The sequence below is a fragment of the Dermacentor silvarum genome, chromosome 9 (genome assembly GCF_013339745.2).
Source record: "Dermacentor silvarum isolate Dsil-2018 chromosome 9, BIME_Dsil_1.4, whole genome shotgun sequence".
NCBI classification, from domain to species: Eukaryota; Metazoa; Arthropoda; class Arachnida; order Ixodida; family Ixodidae; genus Dermacentor; species Dermacentor silvarum.
The window spans coordinates 26,835,200-26,851,331 of NC_051162.1; the positions used below are offsets into that span (position 1 = coordinate 26,835,200).

The 16,132-nt window shown below is 43.1% G+C and overlaps 1 protein-coding gene across 1 annotated transcript; it reads left to right on the forward strand.

Moving 5' to 3' along the window:
• Positions 1-5,596: 5,596 nt before the first annotated feature.
• LOC119463499 (sulfate transporter) lies at positions 5,597-14,489 on the forward strand. The gene is made up of 6 exons (XM_037724340.2): positions 5,597-6,321; positions 7,069-7,179; positions 7,723-7,886; positions 10,738-10,902; positions 12,894-13,049; positions 14,403-14,489. Exons 1-6 carry the CDS (start codon positions 6,015-6,017, stop codon positions 14,487-14,489), a joined length of 990 nt encoding a protein of 329 aa, XP_037580268.1. The 5' UTR covers positions 5,597-6,014.
• The last annotated feature ends 1,643 nt before the right edge of the window (positions 14,490-16,132 follow it).

Below are 16,132 nucleotides of genomic sequence, written 5' to 3' on the forward strand. Positions count from 1 at the left end.
AATGTCTGTCAGAAGTTGTGTGAGGAGCATTACTTGTCTGACACATGTTGAACAAACTTTCAATGTTACCGACAGTTTCCTTTAGGTTCGACAAGTCTTCCACTTTGGCAGTTAGAGTTACCAGACTGCCACTAATTGCAGCAAGTTGTTTAATGATAGTTGCAGGTAGGTCGTTGCTACTTTGCACTTTGCGCGAAGCGGACATGCGACATGTTGGACACTTTAATGTGTTCTTTGCTGCTTCATTTCTTCGTCTTGAACGCGCGTTCACTTATGCCAGAACATTTGCCTACGTGGTAGTATTGACAACATTCAACACATTTCATAGCGTCCTCATCATTTCAAAGTTCTTCACAACACGAAAGACAAGTGTCGGTTGCCATGATAGCATTCGCAGCAATATGGGCAGCAGGGGCAGCAACAGAAATGACAAGAAGTACAGGTTAGATTCAAATCATAACCAACCTGCATATGACAAGTGATGAGAACGGGGCCGACGAAGGAGTTGCCGCAACTGCCGCCCGATGTGTTAAGCTGGCCAGCACGGTGTTCGCTTTTAAAGGCGAATTGAAGGGGCGGTTCCGGGGCATTGGTCACACGTGTTGCGGAAGGCAATAATGCAGCCGGTAGCTTGACGGTGGAGGCTTGCGCCGTTGGTGCCCAGAATTTCGATGATCCTACATATGACAAGTGATGAGAACGGGGCCGACGAACAAGTTGGCGCCACTGCTGCCCGATGTGTGGGCATCAGTGGCAGACCATGTAATCGTGGTCTGTCAATGAACGGACAGTTATTGACAGATGAAATATCTTAAACTATTTTGGGGAGGTGGAAATCATAGGCAACTTCTGTACAGTTCAGTAAAACCATTTTACTCTTGGGTTGTTTCTGGCATTAGAAATCAGAATCGTTTTCGTTATCTACCTTAAGCTACATAAGCTGGAACAGTAAAATTATTGCTCGACAAATAATTTAACTCTGAAAGAGGATAACGCTTTCTCTCCGACAAGGTATTGCATTTTGTACAAAGAGATATGGAAAGCAAGGAGAGGAAAAGCAGGCAGGTTAACCACACGACCGTCTGATTACCTACTGAGGATGGCAAACCCCAGTGTTGCAATGCAGTTTACAGCAATGTGTCTAGTATAATGTTAATTTCGGCTGGTTGGTGCATGTAATGAACGGGTAATTAATGAGTTGTGTCATAACATTTTCCCAATGTTGGAATAAAGCTCATGAAACAAATGGTGTCGCATGTTGGGTCAAAAAAAGAAACAAAGAGTGAATCGCTAAGCCAACACGGCACTAGGCGGTTTTGGCACACGGTGCATATCGGTGCATGTTCGCGAACTTTATTGTGCCGTACAAGAACGTGCGTGCTCGCCGGTCTTGTTTCAAGATGAAGTGCGCCAAATGCTTGCGATTACATCTTACCGTAAGCATTGACAACACATGAACGGTGCTGATTAACCGTAATCGTGGTCTCGATGAAGGGACAGTTATTGACAAAGATGAGGTATGTTGAGCTAATTTGGGGAGGTTCAAATCATATGCAACTTATGTACAGTTCAGTAACGCCATTTTACCCTTGGGTAGTTTCTGGCATTCGAAAATTTCCTGTGGCCGTAGTGCTTGGATCTATAGGCCGCCAATTCTCTTCGTGAACATTTGTTACTAAATCTAACGCAATTACGGTCATTATACGACTCGCTGCGTTTCAGTACTGATTGATAGTGTGCACCAGCACGTGATCTCAAAAGTTTGTTTAGATGGGCACGTATGCACACCGCTCTTTGTTCACTTAAGCATATATATTGTATTATAAATTGGAAAGCGCTGACACCAAAAAATGTGAAAACACTGCAAGTCCACGCATACATTTGAGCATATAATAATCGCCACACGGCCCGTGTGCGTGGCCAACCGCGACTGGGATAGAGCGTGGGAAAACATATATTTAAATATACGATGATTATTGCAACTTTTGGCAGAAAACTATAGCTCTCGCACATTGTAGGTCTCACATAATGCGTACAGTTTGAATTTTCAATAAAATATTTTCCGATGAATATATATGAGTACAAGCGCTCATTCAGAGAGCGTGCATAGCTTTCCTGGCAAAAAAAGTGATGTTCACATAACAAAAATACGGAATTCTGTCTGTTCCGTGCAGAACAGTGCAGCCACTATATTATTACGGGTGAAACGTCCGTAAAATTCCTCGGTATAATGACGGAATTTTTTTACAGTGTAACGGGGAACTTCCGCAACAGTTTTCGTTTTCTTGCGTATATCGCATTTGAACACACGGTACTTTAGATGCGCGTTTTCGTTAATGTTTAACTAGTAATCCGTAACTTTTGTTTCTCACGTCATGTTATGCTGAATTCACGTTGGAGGTCAGCAAGGAGTATGTACAGTGGCGTCGGTGAGAGGCCATGGTGCGGCAACGCACCCTGCATTCAAGCCATCAACAGCAGTTGCTGCCCTTCAGCGGACCTTGAGCCAGCAAACACGCCCCAAGTACTTACAAAGGGTTTGAAAACTCGATTACACAGTTTGGCTCTCCGTGATGTATCAGCTGCCAAATTGTCATAGATCTACGAAGAACTTTATACATTTAACGCGGGAAGTGCATAAGCTGCTACTTGAGTGGCAACTTTCACGCACGGAAGTTATGGTTTGCGCCTAAGTAGCTCGAAAACGCATGAGAAAGTGTGCCAAACGTTATGTAATGCACATAAATTTGGCTACGTTTCTGCGTTTCTGGGAGCAATAATTTTCAGGACGAAGTAAGCAAGATAAAAAAACTTGGAGGACGCTTAAGCTTCGCTTTAAGAGTGTAACGCAATGGTATTCAAATATCCCTGACTGCTTCTCCCGCTTTGCAGCTACTGCAGCTTATGGAACCCTAATGTTTACCGGGAAACGCTGGCGGCGAGCGCTATGCTCGAAGTTGAGCTTTCGTGCAGAAACTCGGCCTCCTGCATGGGCAGAACCCGTAGGTCATGCACAACCGCGCCAAAAAAATTACATCATTTCCAGGTTTCCGTTCTTTTTCGCAATTTTAAAATTTCAGTCTCAGAAAATTTAACATAAAAGGCATGCGCGGTTGGTGGTCTGTTTCATGAAATTTGTTTGTGGGCCGTCACTCTCAAAATTCCGAGAAATAACTTAGTCAAGAATGTAAGACAAGGTATGAGCAACTTTAGTGATGGAATAGGGTGTTAATATAACCCGCATATACCGCTGGTCAAACAGCAAGGCGTGGTCCATATATATACCTAACTATTCACACAAATTTCCGCTCATGTACAGCGCCGCCAACGCCAACACCCACACCGGATTTTCTGCGACACGGGGCCCTTAACGCCAAGTCGAGTTAGGTAGTTCTCCTACGGTTAATGCTGTCGCGCAATGAAAGGGCTCACGTGTTTGACCCTTTGAGTTCACAGCAAGCGTGCCACGCTGAGAGCCCGGCGTTAACGTGCTCGCGGAATCTACGTGGATGATTCTGAAGAAAATCCTCAACACGTGCCTTTTAACGCGACAGCGTTAAGTAAAAGGGGTTTTAAGTTTACGCCCAGTGCCCTCACGACGTTTTCGTTTATCACGAGCAAATGTTTTGGTGATGGAATATCAGTAGGTAGATGACGGGGGTGAAGCAAATTTACGCACATCCAAAAACACCAGGTAGACGTTTTTCTGGAAACCTTTTATTAGCAGTTATGATGCTCGCTATATAGCGGTTTCCTATGCCAAGCTTGAGCGACATCAAAAGCTCTATCTTAGCTTGGATATATCGCGCTATATACTTCGTGGCGCACTTTCCCAGAACACAACAAAAGAAAAAGCACGAGGATAGGCTATTTAGAATATATCAGCGCCATATTTGACGTGGACAAGCAGGACTGCTTGATCATTTCGCGTTTTGCTGAAGGCTCATCAGGTTGTTGCGAAGCGCATTGCATAAGTCGCCCTTGGAATTGACGAACGGCGCATTCGAGAGGAGGAAATGAACACGTGGTTCTGTCAAAACACCTCCGGTACCGAGGCACACATTCAAGCTTTCCGGACCGACACAGGTGCGTTCGAAGTGGTTGTGCAGCTAGCTCTGGCTTTATTCCGGTTCACCTTGCAGCGGCGCTGTTGTGAAAACAGTTCGAGCAAGTGCTCCAGAGTAGTGTAGTCTATTCCTGTGATTATGTATTATCTTAAGTGAGAAATAATCAGCTTTGTGTTTACGTAGTGCAAACCAGCCTTTCCGTGTGTGGGATCTACTACTGACGCTGTGGAATTGGCGCATGCCTCCAGGTATCATTCACTGGTGGATTGTCCTGGTTTGGAATTCTGTAAACAGTCTTGTGACAACGAAGATATCCTGTCAAAAATAATCAGCGTCTTCGTCACAACGTGACAACAGAGCTGAGATAATATACCACTGGATACTCGAAATAACATTTGAAGGCCTTGAAAATCTCTATCAGTGATTATCGTATTTGTTTCATGCATTAAGCTAGAAGGATAAATCTTGAAATCAGCCACAACTTTCATGTGATTGCCTTCTAGCTGCATATGGATCATTGACGGTTGGTTTCCTGAAACATCTGAGGAGTGTTTGTATAATTTCTTGCATCCATAATTAGTTGCCCAATCGACGTTTCTAATAGTTCGCTCAGCCGCACGAACGTCTTTACGACGCGTGCCTCAACACATAGACGCGATTTTCTAAATTAGTTATGAGGTAATGTCACCCGTGGTATTTATTATAAGATATGCACTGAATTATCTTCTGTCACCTACTTTTTCGTACTCTTCCATAACGCTAGAAATATTGCCACCTAATTGTTTCTCGAGAAGCTTTTACTATCCTTAGTCGCTAATGCGGCAAAAAGAATATTTTGGTAAAAACGTTTCGTTTTTTGTTAGTGAAGTCTAATGTTCATAAAGAGTTCACCAATCTCTAACCTGCTCGAAAAGCAGTGAACAGTGGCACCATTCAATGTCGAAGCTACGTTTTGTTCGTTTCAGAAAAACGTATGGTAAATTTTGCTACGAAGAAGAGCTTTTGCTACGAGAAAGGAGGTCATATTTATTATTAAAAATGGCATACATACGCGTATATTTGTATATCGATCATGTTTTTCTTAGGCACTGCACTTAGCTTGTCGCACTGTCAGAAGCCAAGAGCGAACACAGTGAAGGAGCCTTGGAGAAATCAATGAACGATAAAGGATTATGAACACGTGCGCCGCAGAAGTATTCCTCCACACTGACCTTGTTTCTCACGTATCACATAAGTCACCTCGAATGATAAAAGGACTGCCGCGTACACAGCCTTTAAAAGAGCCCGAGGTCACTTCCCAGTCAAGGCTTTGTTACTTGCGCCACCTAGAGTGCTTCATTAAAGTCACGTCTTCTTCTGGGAGCGAGAACCAAAGCGTGCAAGCATAACCCAACAACAGTCACAAGCGGAAACTCTGCGATGCGTTCTTTCCAACTTCGCTTGTAGTAGAGCCATATGTTTCGCTTTATATGACCTTTCACGTACGCGTTTTATGATTTTTGATTGCTTCACCCAGGGAACAGCAAAAACGCGCAAGTGTTTGACGACGAGGCTTGTAGTAGTAGTTGAAAAAGGTTTTGCCAGTTGAAGGCAAGTGCACACATGCATTCTAGTTATAAACTGCGCACTATTCCTTTGCTCTAAGCAATTTTGAGCCTCCGAAGCCTGCATTAGGACATCGTAGGAGTTTCAGCACCGCAAGTTACCTATAGGACGAGCCGCAGCAAAATCTTGGTCACTTCGTTTTCAAGACATTCCCGCCGCGTGGTTTTCATGTGTGGAATTTTCAAACCGGACTGAACGTTGGCCAGAGTTTTTTATTCTTCAGGAGAAACGGTTCGGTATTAACGGAACTGCAGTGTTTCATGCAGTATTAGCTACGAAGAATAATTTCTAGCAAATGTGTGCGGATTGCAAGGATTTACAGTGATTCAGCATCAATCAGCCATGAGTAGCAAACTGGAACGCGTTCCCACCTTTCCAGCTCTGACATTACCGGCCGACGCCAGAGTCATCGTAGACCGAAAGGCGCTCACAACCGACGCCATTGCTGTGTCGGAATCAGAGCCACAGAAAGAAACTTCGTTCGGTGACAGAGTCGCAAAGGCGTGCCAGTCTGCGTTCCTCGGCGTCCCGTCGTTCCTGCTGGGACTCTTTCCGTGCATAGCATGGATCAAAAGCTACAACCTCCGTATGTTCCTTCTGCCCGACGTCCTCGCCGGGCTTTCAGTCGCTGTTCTTCACGTACCACAAGGTGAGAGAAAAAATGTTCGCAGGCCGGTGTTTATGATTTATGTTTGGTACCGTCTGGTTACTTTATATAGCAGCCCATAGCTATAAGCAGAATTAAATGACAAGGCGCGTACTAAGGAAGGATTGTACGGTAGACTCATAATTGCATACTAAACATAAAGGCAAAGATTGTGTCTACTTGGGAACATTTGAGTGAGTTAAACATTGAAAAAACCGCAGCGAAACTTTTATAATTGTTTAAATTAAGTTTAAGTCTTTCATACAAGATTGCGTATTAATGCATTCGCTCCAGCGCATCAATCAGAGTAGCAAAGACATTCGCATTTTAGTTTATGTGCGCTTATCGAATGATGTATTTTCTGAAGACATACTAAAGAGCACCTATTCTACAATCTCACACGAACTCGTTTTCGTAGAGGAAAACTTGAGTTGTAATCTTACTTAGTAAAAGTGGAACGTTTCACATTCGTCTGTATAATTATAGATAGCTTATCTAAGTACCAACTATCTCTATTTCTTTTTAGTGTGAACAAAATTTTTGAACCGCATAGGACAAAGCCGTTGGAAATTGTCACTTGGATATATCGAAGCCCAGACTTCTATCGTCGCGAGTGTAGAAATGTGACCGCACATTTTGACGTTTTCACAAGCCATACAGTGTCTATGCACCATTTTTGTCCTGAATATGTGAGAAAATTACAGTACCAGCACTAAATATTTTCTGTTTCTCGGTTCCTTCTCGTTACAGGTCTAGTGTCCGCCATTATAGCCGGAGTAGATCCAGTTCTGGGCCTGTACAGTTCACTCTATCCCGCAATTATCTACGTTATTATGGGCCGTTCACCTTATGTATCGATGGGTACGTGCGTGAATGATACGTATGTCTGTGCTTGGAAGAATGGTTTGAGCTATGAAAATGCTATAATATTTTACTTTCGTCATCTAACAGAACGCAATTCAATCGAGCCAGCAACAAGCATTGTTGCACAAACTAATATTAGAAAGATAGTTCCCAGTCTACTCCATGTCCTCTTAACTAACACAGTTAATGAGCCTACAGGCAATTTGTAGAGATGTAATTCAGATAGCAACCTGCGTCTCTATTGATGAACCAAGGGAAAGAAGAAGGCGATTCGAGATTTCGCAAACGGAATAACAATATGCACAGCCTCTTAAGATGCTACGCATTGGAATTTCTTCATATTTGAGTTATGCCAATATGGTATAGGCCTAAATGAAGACCGAAAAAAACACCTTACGCGACACTATGTCACGAAATGAAAAATAATGTGCGCAAGTACTGCAGCAAGCTGTAAAATGAAAGACGCAATACAAGAATTCGGGTGCAGAGTAACTCAGTGCCTTTAGAACTTTACACCTCCCTCTCAAACACTTTTCGCAGGCATGTTTCCTGTAACAGCACTCATGACAGGAGTGGTGGTCCAAAAATACGGCATGGTCTCGGAGAACGCGACGGCCTCAGACGGCGCTGGAGCCCAGCTATACACTGAACAATCTGGGACTGAAGTGGCCATTACACTTACATTATTGAGTGGCATTATTCAGGTGAGATACCAGTGCCAAATGGAAAAATCTTTTTCCAAATAAAAATTCAGAGCAGAATGCCATTATCTGCATACAATCCTAAATGCTGTTTTAAAGCATGTTTTACATTCGTTTTACTTATTTTAATTATTTCCTAATGGGCATTCATGAGAAGATTGACCTTCTTCATTATGTGCCCAAATCGTGTCTCTTATCTTAGTTCTTGATAAAGTTGACACAGGAAAATAGTTGTAACAGCATTAGTAAATTACCCTTCCGCAAAACAGGTTCGCTAAGCGAGAAAGAAACGCAATAACAAAAAACGTTTCTTGCATAGGCTTGACGTGACGTCATGAATTCTGGCGGTGTCTGCTCGAGACTGCTTGTTTTCTTGGCGGTGACGGTGGAGAATTTCGTATCCTAGTACAAGAGTCAAAGACTCAACTCCGCAAGTTTCAGAAAGTTTTACTCAGCCACGACGGCTGAAATACGGGGAAAATTTACTTCGTGGTCTGTGACGTCACATTGACGTAGGGGCGCTTGTTTGTCCGCGCGAAATTCAAGAAAATAAAATTTGCTGTTCATTTTCAATTACTACGAAGTGACGTAACTTGATTTCTGAACTAGCCCATTCTCAGATTAAAGTGATGTAGTGTTTATGTTTAGTGTCCCTTGAATAGTTTAAGGTTTCCTCAAACCTCTGGGAAAGCCGCCCATCCGCTGCATCTATATATAGGACAATTACGTAAACTAGCGAAAGAAAGCAAAAAAAGCCTCCATTAAAAAAAACAGGATAGAAGAAGGCGATTTCAGTACAATCTATTGTGCAGACTCGTTTTCAGAAATAAGCTGAAGGTGGCTAATGAATATATCTTATATTTACGCTTCAAGGCCTAATTTACGTACACGGCACACAGAAGACCACAGTACACATGGTTGTGGGCAAAACACACGGCAGCCATCGGTGGTCTTACCGGTTTTTTTTCTACGTGCTGTGCATAAATTATAGCTTAGCTCCACAGAAATCGCGATCAAGCTAAAATGAAATCGCGTCGCTCTTTCAGATACACTTTTTGTCTTGTAAATCTTCGAGAGCTTCGAGAAGTGCCATCAGCAGAACCATTCGTTGAGTTCATGCACACGGAGTCTACTCGTACATCATTCCCCCATACAAACGATAGTGACACTGTAGTATGGCAAAATTCTTGCATTTCGGCTGCTTTCGTAGTTTCTAGTGCATTTTACAATGTCTAATCAATTGTGAATGCTTGGACTAATGTAGTTTACTGCCTTGAGCAGCCCGTGCTCTTTCTTCACAACTGCAGCACATTTACTTTTGTTAATTTTTGACGTTTAGTTCTTTGCATGGTCTATCATGATACCAGATATGTTGACATCAAATGCGTCGACAAGTGCAACGCAACATTAAGTTTATCGAAAAAAAAGATTACGTTTAAAAAAGGTGACTCCGTTCAGCAATCAAATAGTTCACTAAATTGGGCACTGAATTCATCTCTATAATTCTCACAGAAATCGAAGAATTTGAAAGTACAGTTGTGAACAATTTCTGAAGAAAAATATTTATTCAAAATCACCCACGCAATGTGCACATTAATGTAACAAAGATAGAAAAGGAGTAGTCGGCACCAGGACGCAGGTAATCATAAAACAGATAAAAAATTGGCTGTGGCTTAACTCAGTTATACCTGGGTGTGCGTAGCGAGAGGTACGGTTAATCTTATTGTTTAGCTTGGTTCTCTCTACGGTTACACCTTTATCGTTTAGCTTCGTACGTCTGAGTGTTTAGGTTTGGTTGTTAGCTCTCGTTAAGTTATGGTTACATTAAAGACTAGATATTTTTAAAGTGTAACGCATTTATTTTGAAAGTCTTCATCTTGTTGTTTCTCAATAACAACAAAAACGGCCCGATGGTCGATAAGGTGGGAGGATAAGGGGTTGTCGTCCAGTGATTTGAACACGTTTCAGGTGCTATCCTCATCTGAATTTACTAGCCTGGCCGCTTTGTACTTACGACGCTTCCCGAGGCGTGGGGCTCGTACTTCCTCCATCTCTTCGGCTCGCTGCCTCCTGTTGGTTTCGTTCTGATGACACAGCCTGGCTTCTTTCAGTCTCTCCGACTCACTTTCCATATCTGCCAACGAATCCCACCGAGCCGCCTCTTCTATATATATTATGCAACGCCTGCTCCTCCTCTGATGTCATGCAGATGGCGCGGCGAGCGACACTGCCAGCTGCGGCACTTGCTAGTCAACGGCTCAGCTCGCGGTACTGCCACCGGCCACAGCGAAACGGCGAGAATACGGCCAATGTAGCTCTCGCTACAATAAGTCAAACTTCAGACACCGAGTATCTTCTGTTAGACATCGATTTGTTTGTTTATTTGCTCCCATTCATTTATCTATAGAATAATACTCTTACGGTTTGAACATTACAAAGGCGAAGAGCACCAAACCAAAGAAGTTACGAATCGAAAAGATATACAATATATGCAACAGCATGTAATAAAACAATACAATTTACATATAAACAACTTGAAAATCAGGAAGACGCTGTGAATATCTACACAAAAACGCAAAACTTAACCTACCATCATACATATTTATTTTTTAAAAATATTTGAAAAGGGATAAGTCAATGGTGCCAGCGCCTGTTAGTGGGAAAATGTGCAATGCTGTACAGCTTTTCGGACAGAGAGCATGTGAACATGTTGCACTATTTTAACGAGGGCACAGACCTTTATTTTTATTCGCTGTTGTTAAATAAACGTGAAATAATGGCTAAAGAGCACAGGAAGAATAGTCTCGGCTGGAGTTTTTCCGTTCTGTTGCAATAGTGGTATTTCTTTTCGCAGGTAGCCTTGTGGCTGTTTCGGTTGGACCGGTTGGCAGCCATCATATCTCCCGTAATGGCCGAGGGATTTCTGACAGGCTGCGCAATCATGGTCATTGTCAGCCAGCTACCGTCCGTTTTCGGAAGCGGCGTCCAGTCGAGCAAAGGCCTTTTTGATACTCCACTGGTGAGCAAAATAAGGTCAAGGTTAACAGCAACGGTTGCTTTTGCCAAACGTACGAAGCAAGTTTAACGCTGTGGCTTGCCGCCTTCAATGACAATAGTATTGCGCAAAATATATTTTGCAAATGACATTGCGAAGCAGCATGTAATGGCTTTAAGTGACCATCATTGATATAGGTGTGTTTAATGGGTACATTTTATCTTCGACGTTGGTACAAAAAAAATCACCGGAAGTTCCTACTGCGACAACAGTTAAGCGAAATGTACATGCACACATAAGTTCAGAAAATGGTGCTTCATGAAAACAGCGGTCACATATGCGACAAAGGTTATTGTGACGTCACATCAGGAAGAGCGAGCAAAAACGACGCGGCGCTTGCATGCTGCTTAGCACAAGAGGCACAATCGCCGACTGCACGCGCGCACACAAACAGACGCAGACACAAACACACATGTACGCATTCACGTCCACACGTGAACGCTGTCACTTAAAGAACGTCGCACGTGCAAGTGGAATCTCACCATGCTCCTGCTGTCCCGAAATGAATCGTAAAAAGAGTAAACTACAGCATGGTCCGCTTCTCTATATATTGAAGACAGCGCTCATCAGACTCGTCAGTACGGGAAAAAGAACGCAGCCGTTATTGTTTCACAGAAACCTATTTCAATAATTCTTGTTCAACTGGCGGAAATGTTAAAGATGTGTAGTACGGTCCAATACAAGTACACCTGAAAGCCTATGTAGAACGCACATGTAACATCACGAAATCACGCGTCTTGTGAAATGCAGCAAGGACTGGATGTACCTCCAATCAGATATAAAACCATGCCCATAAAACAAAAACTGCTTGATAAAATGGCAAGCACGATTAGCGCTGAAATCACAACTGAAGAGTTTATCGACGTATTCACATATATTAACAAGCATAGATATACGCGACACATGACTGGGCGCTTCATCTTCATCTGCAGAAACCGAATGTCTTTGTCCTGCAAATCAATTGAAACTTTTGTCCATTTCTCGGCAAATGTGGCATTTACGTTTGAATACCACTTTCGGTTTTGTGAAACGTGGTGAACAACCGCACGATCGGCTGCAGTAGGGGTATGCTGGTCGAAGCTGCTTTTTTGACAGACGTATTGTGCTCTCTTAACCAGTTATTAATGAATGGTCGTATCTGCCCCACGTAAGTTCTAGCACCGGACAAGAGAATGCTAATCTACGCCACAATGTCAAGGTACAAACTTTTGCGCGTGAGTGATGTCATGTTTGTCTTGAGCTACCTCACAGTGTTCAGTAGTCTGGTTGTTTACAAGGGCGCTCATCCTAGTCAGCTTATGTTTCGCAGGAAGGACGACGTTCACGAAATACCAATTTCCGCCGTTCTTCAGCGTATGCGGTAACTTCTGCTTGTACAGATTTCCCACATACTTTGACGACTGGTGCTACTTGTTGCGTGACCCGATGTAGCAGCATAGCGGACCACCGAGTGAGCCTGAGCGATTTCCAAGACCTCATGAATGTCTGCTCCATTATGACCATCTTCTGTATTATGACGTCATGACAGAAGCACCTCCTTATAAACGGAACCGAAACTGGTTCGCAGAAAAGCGGTTATAGTGAGTTACTTAAGGTGCGCGGAGTCTTGTCAGTTATTTTCAATGGTTTCGAGGTAGGTAATGTCTATATATGGCAAAGAAATCAAAAGTCACATATGTCACCTATTTTATTGACAGTGCTGTTGCGCGTCCACTCATACCCCTGATTAGCTCTCTGAAGACAGAAAGTGTGATATAACTATTTTATTTGGTTAGCATTCAATTACAATCACTACATTGCATTACACACATGACCTCCATCGGTTCTCATGCGCTCCATTAGTTCTAGATTTTCGCTTTGGATAGTTTTAGCTGACAAGCTACAAACAAGTTTCCTTATGCTGGAGATATCATCTATTTGCCTAGTGCTGGTTATGATATTACGTTCTACCACAGACTGTCTACTACGTGGCGAAGAGTATTCCACACAGCAACTTCGCCACGGCACTACTCTCTCTGGCCGCATTTCTTGTACTCGTCGTCTCCAAGGGAGTCATCGCTCGCCAGATGAGACGCTTCACAGCGGTCCCCTTGCCATCCGACTTAATTCTGGTGAGTCAGTAACCAGTTATCTGCCAAGGCTCCAGCTGCCTGATCGCAAACTTATTTGTTTATCTTATCATTGATGTGGCAAATATCATTTTTGTCACAAGTTAAAGGAAGCAAAACAACCTATTAAAGGAAGTATTAGTTGAAACCGCGCACGAGATGGTTTTGCATATGGTCTCAAAACGTCTTGAATGACGAAATCGCCGACTGAAGTGTCTACTTTAGGAAATAGGGCTGTCATCATTATCTGCTCTCCGACTCCCAAGGAGCAAGCTGGTCCACATAAGCTACCGACGCCTAAAAACGGGGCCACAATGGCGTATGTAGTCTGGTTAAGCCTGCGTCGTCTTGATACCTGACGTACTTCAATGATGTGCGAGTGCCTTGTAACGTTATATGGGGTACTCTTAAGCAGGCCCGACGCACACCAACACTGTACAGATGCACTTGCATAAGTTCGGTAGCGTTTAGAACTGCTCTCATCTACAGGCGAGATATTAGCAATATTATCTCTATACCAGACATGACATCGAGAATAATATACCATTCTCTCAAGCAGCATAAAGTGGTGGAGCTCAGCATATGGCGTACGTAGGCGATGAGAGCATGAACAAGCATCTTAAGGACAGGTAAGAGCGCAAACAACAATATGCTGGAGAAATGCTTGATTTAGCACAAGAACACTGTTGTTCCAAGTCTGTCTCCTCGCCTGCCTGTTTTGTCGCTGGTTCTCAGCTGACATATAAAAAATAAACCCAGCGAACCAGCCCAATGTTGCTTTTTACGGCAAATTCAAAAGCCTACGTGCAACACGATAAGATATTATAGTTCATAGGAATAGCTTAGACAACTGGACAGCTCTAATTAAATGTGGACGGCCTCGGCAAACGCAACTGTGCTTCTGGACATCATGCAGTCAAGTGGCCTCACACAAGCCTATGCCTTAAAAATAAAAGAAAACAAAAACAAAGAAACAAACTCCCAGCACTGCGTTGTATGACGAGCAGAAAATAGTTTTACACTTCTTACAATATCTTTAGTGACATTAGTAGACTGATAAGAAAGCCATTATTTTCACAATGCCAGATTGATTCATGCCACATGGGAATGAATCAGTGCAAGTGGCACACCATTTCGGAGTAGAAGCGCTTGAGACAACTAGAACACATCAGAGGTTGAAATGAAGCAAATGTTACCAGCAACGCTACTCTTGTAAAAGTTTTCGCAAAGTACGTTTTTAGTTAAATTATTGTATATCGCTTTATTGGTGTATATTGAACATTTCAATGAAACAAACACTTTATTCCAGCATTTTTTATGTCTGTTCCTCAAATGTCTTAACTCCACTTTCTTCAGGTCGCTGTTGCAACAGCGACTTCTCATTTCCTCGAGCTGGACACCAAACACGACGTGAAAGTGGTTGGACATATTGCCTCAGGGTAAGCTGCGTATATTTTTTGCAATATATAACTGATGATGTAATAATGTTTAGCGCGCATGGATACAAACTGAATAAAGAAAAACTTCACCCTGAAATAATGCCATTTTCAGAGCGTAAAATAATGATGGTGGGCAATGCAGATCACATAATACGTAGTTTCCATGTTCCTTGTCACCTATTACAAACGCGAGAAAATGCTTTACTTGAACAGACACGTAATAAGACACTACGCACAATAAAAAGCCAGCATGGCATACATGTGTAGTCAACCATTGTGCAGGCGTCCTATATTCCTCTAGGCAGTTCCTTATGTTTGAACTTCCTTTGCTGACATTGAGCAAAAGCTCCAAGAATAACAGACTTTGACAGAAATCACCTCACAATTACTGTCGAGGTGAATACGTTTAGAATTCAAGTAATGTAGCGATGTACCGTATTGCTGAAGACACCTTTATTTAGAATCTGTAGTGGTCATTGGGAGATTTTTATTGCGTCGGTTATATGCGAGACAGTGTCTCCGGGATCAGCCTACTTTGCTATGAACTCCTTCGCCAGAGTCGGCCACGACCATGACGAATTGACGACGGCTATATGAAGACGTCGTAATAATGACGTTAAAGATGACGAAGAAGGAATGACGACAACGGGATGACGATTCTGAAATTATGACTTTGGTATAACCACGACAGCGTGGTGACGACGGCATGAGAACAATGGAATGACGACACGTTTATGACGACGATGACATGACCAAGACTGCATGAAGATGACTATGGCAACGATGGCGTGACGACCACAGCCTCACGATGACGGTATGATAAATCGGAGGATGAAGCTGGAACGAGGGCATTGAAACGACCGCGAGATTATCACGACGACGTTTATCACAACGACTGCATGACCACCTCTGCATCACGACGACGCAGTGATGACAATGGCATGTCAACGGCAGCAGAATCACGATTGCATGGAGACAATGAAACCTCGATGAAACGACGAAGGTGGTATGACGAAGACGGGATGAATAGGATGACATTTCTGAACTCATGACAATATAATGACGAAAGAGTGACGCTGATGGCAAGACGAGGGTCTGATGACGAAGCTGGAATGACGGCGATGGAACGACCACGAGATTATCACGACGACGTTTATCACAACGACTACATGACGACCATTGCATCACGATGACGCAGTGATGACAATGGCATGTCAACGGCAGCAGAATCACGATTGCATGGCGACAATGAAATGTCGATGAAACGACGAAGGTGGTATGACGAAGACGGGATGAAGATAATAGGATGACTTTTCTGAACTCATGACAATAGAATGAGGAAAGAGTGGCGCTGATGGCAAGACGAGGGTCTGATGACGAAGCTGGAATGACGCGATAGAACGACCACGAGATTATCACGACGACGTTTATCACAACGACTGCATGACGACCACTGCATCACGACGACGCAGTGATCACAATGGCATGTCAACGGCAGCAGAATCACGATTGCATGGCGACAATGAAACGTCGATGAAACGACGAAGGTGGTATGACGAAGACGGGATGAAGATAATAGGATGACATTTCTAAAGTCATGACAATAGAATGACGAAAGTGTTAAATACGCTTTTCGGAGATAGAGGG

Coding starts and splice junctions, on each gene's coding strand:
- LOC119463499 (XM_037724340.2), top strand. CDS start 6,015: ATGAGTAGCAAACTGGAACGCGTTCCCACCTTTCCAGCTCTGACATTA. Junction 6,322..7,068: donor TGTTCTTCACGTACCACAAG/GTGAGAGAAAAA, acceptor TTCTCGTTACAG/GTCTAGTGTCCGCCATTATA. Junction 7,180..7,722: donor TTCACCTTATGTATCGATGG/GTACGTGCGTGA, acceptor CACTTTTCGCAG/GCATGTTTCCTGTAACAGCA.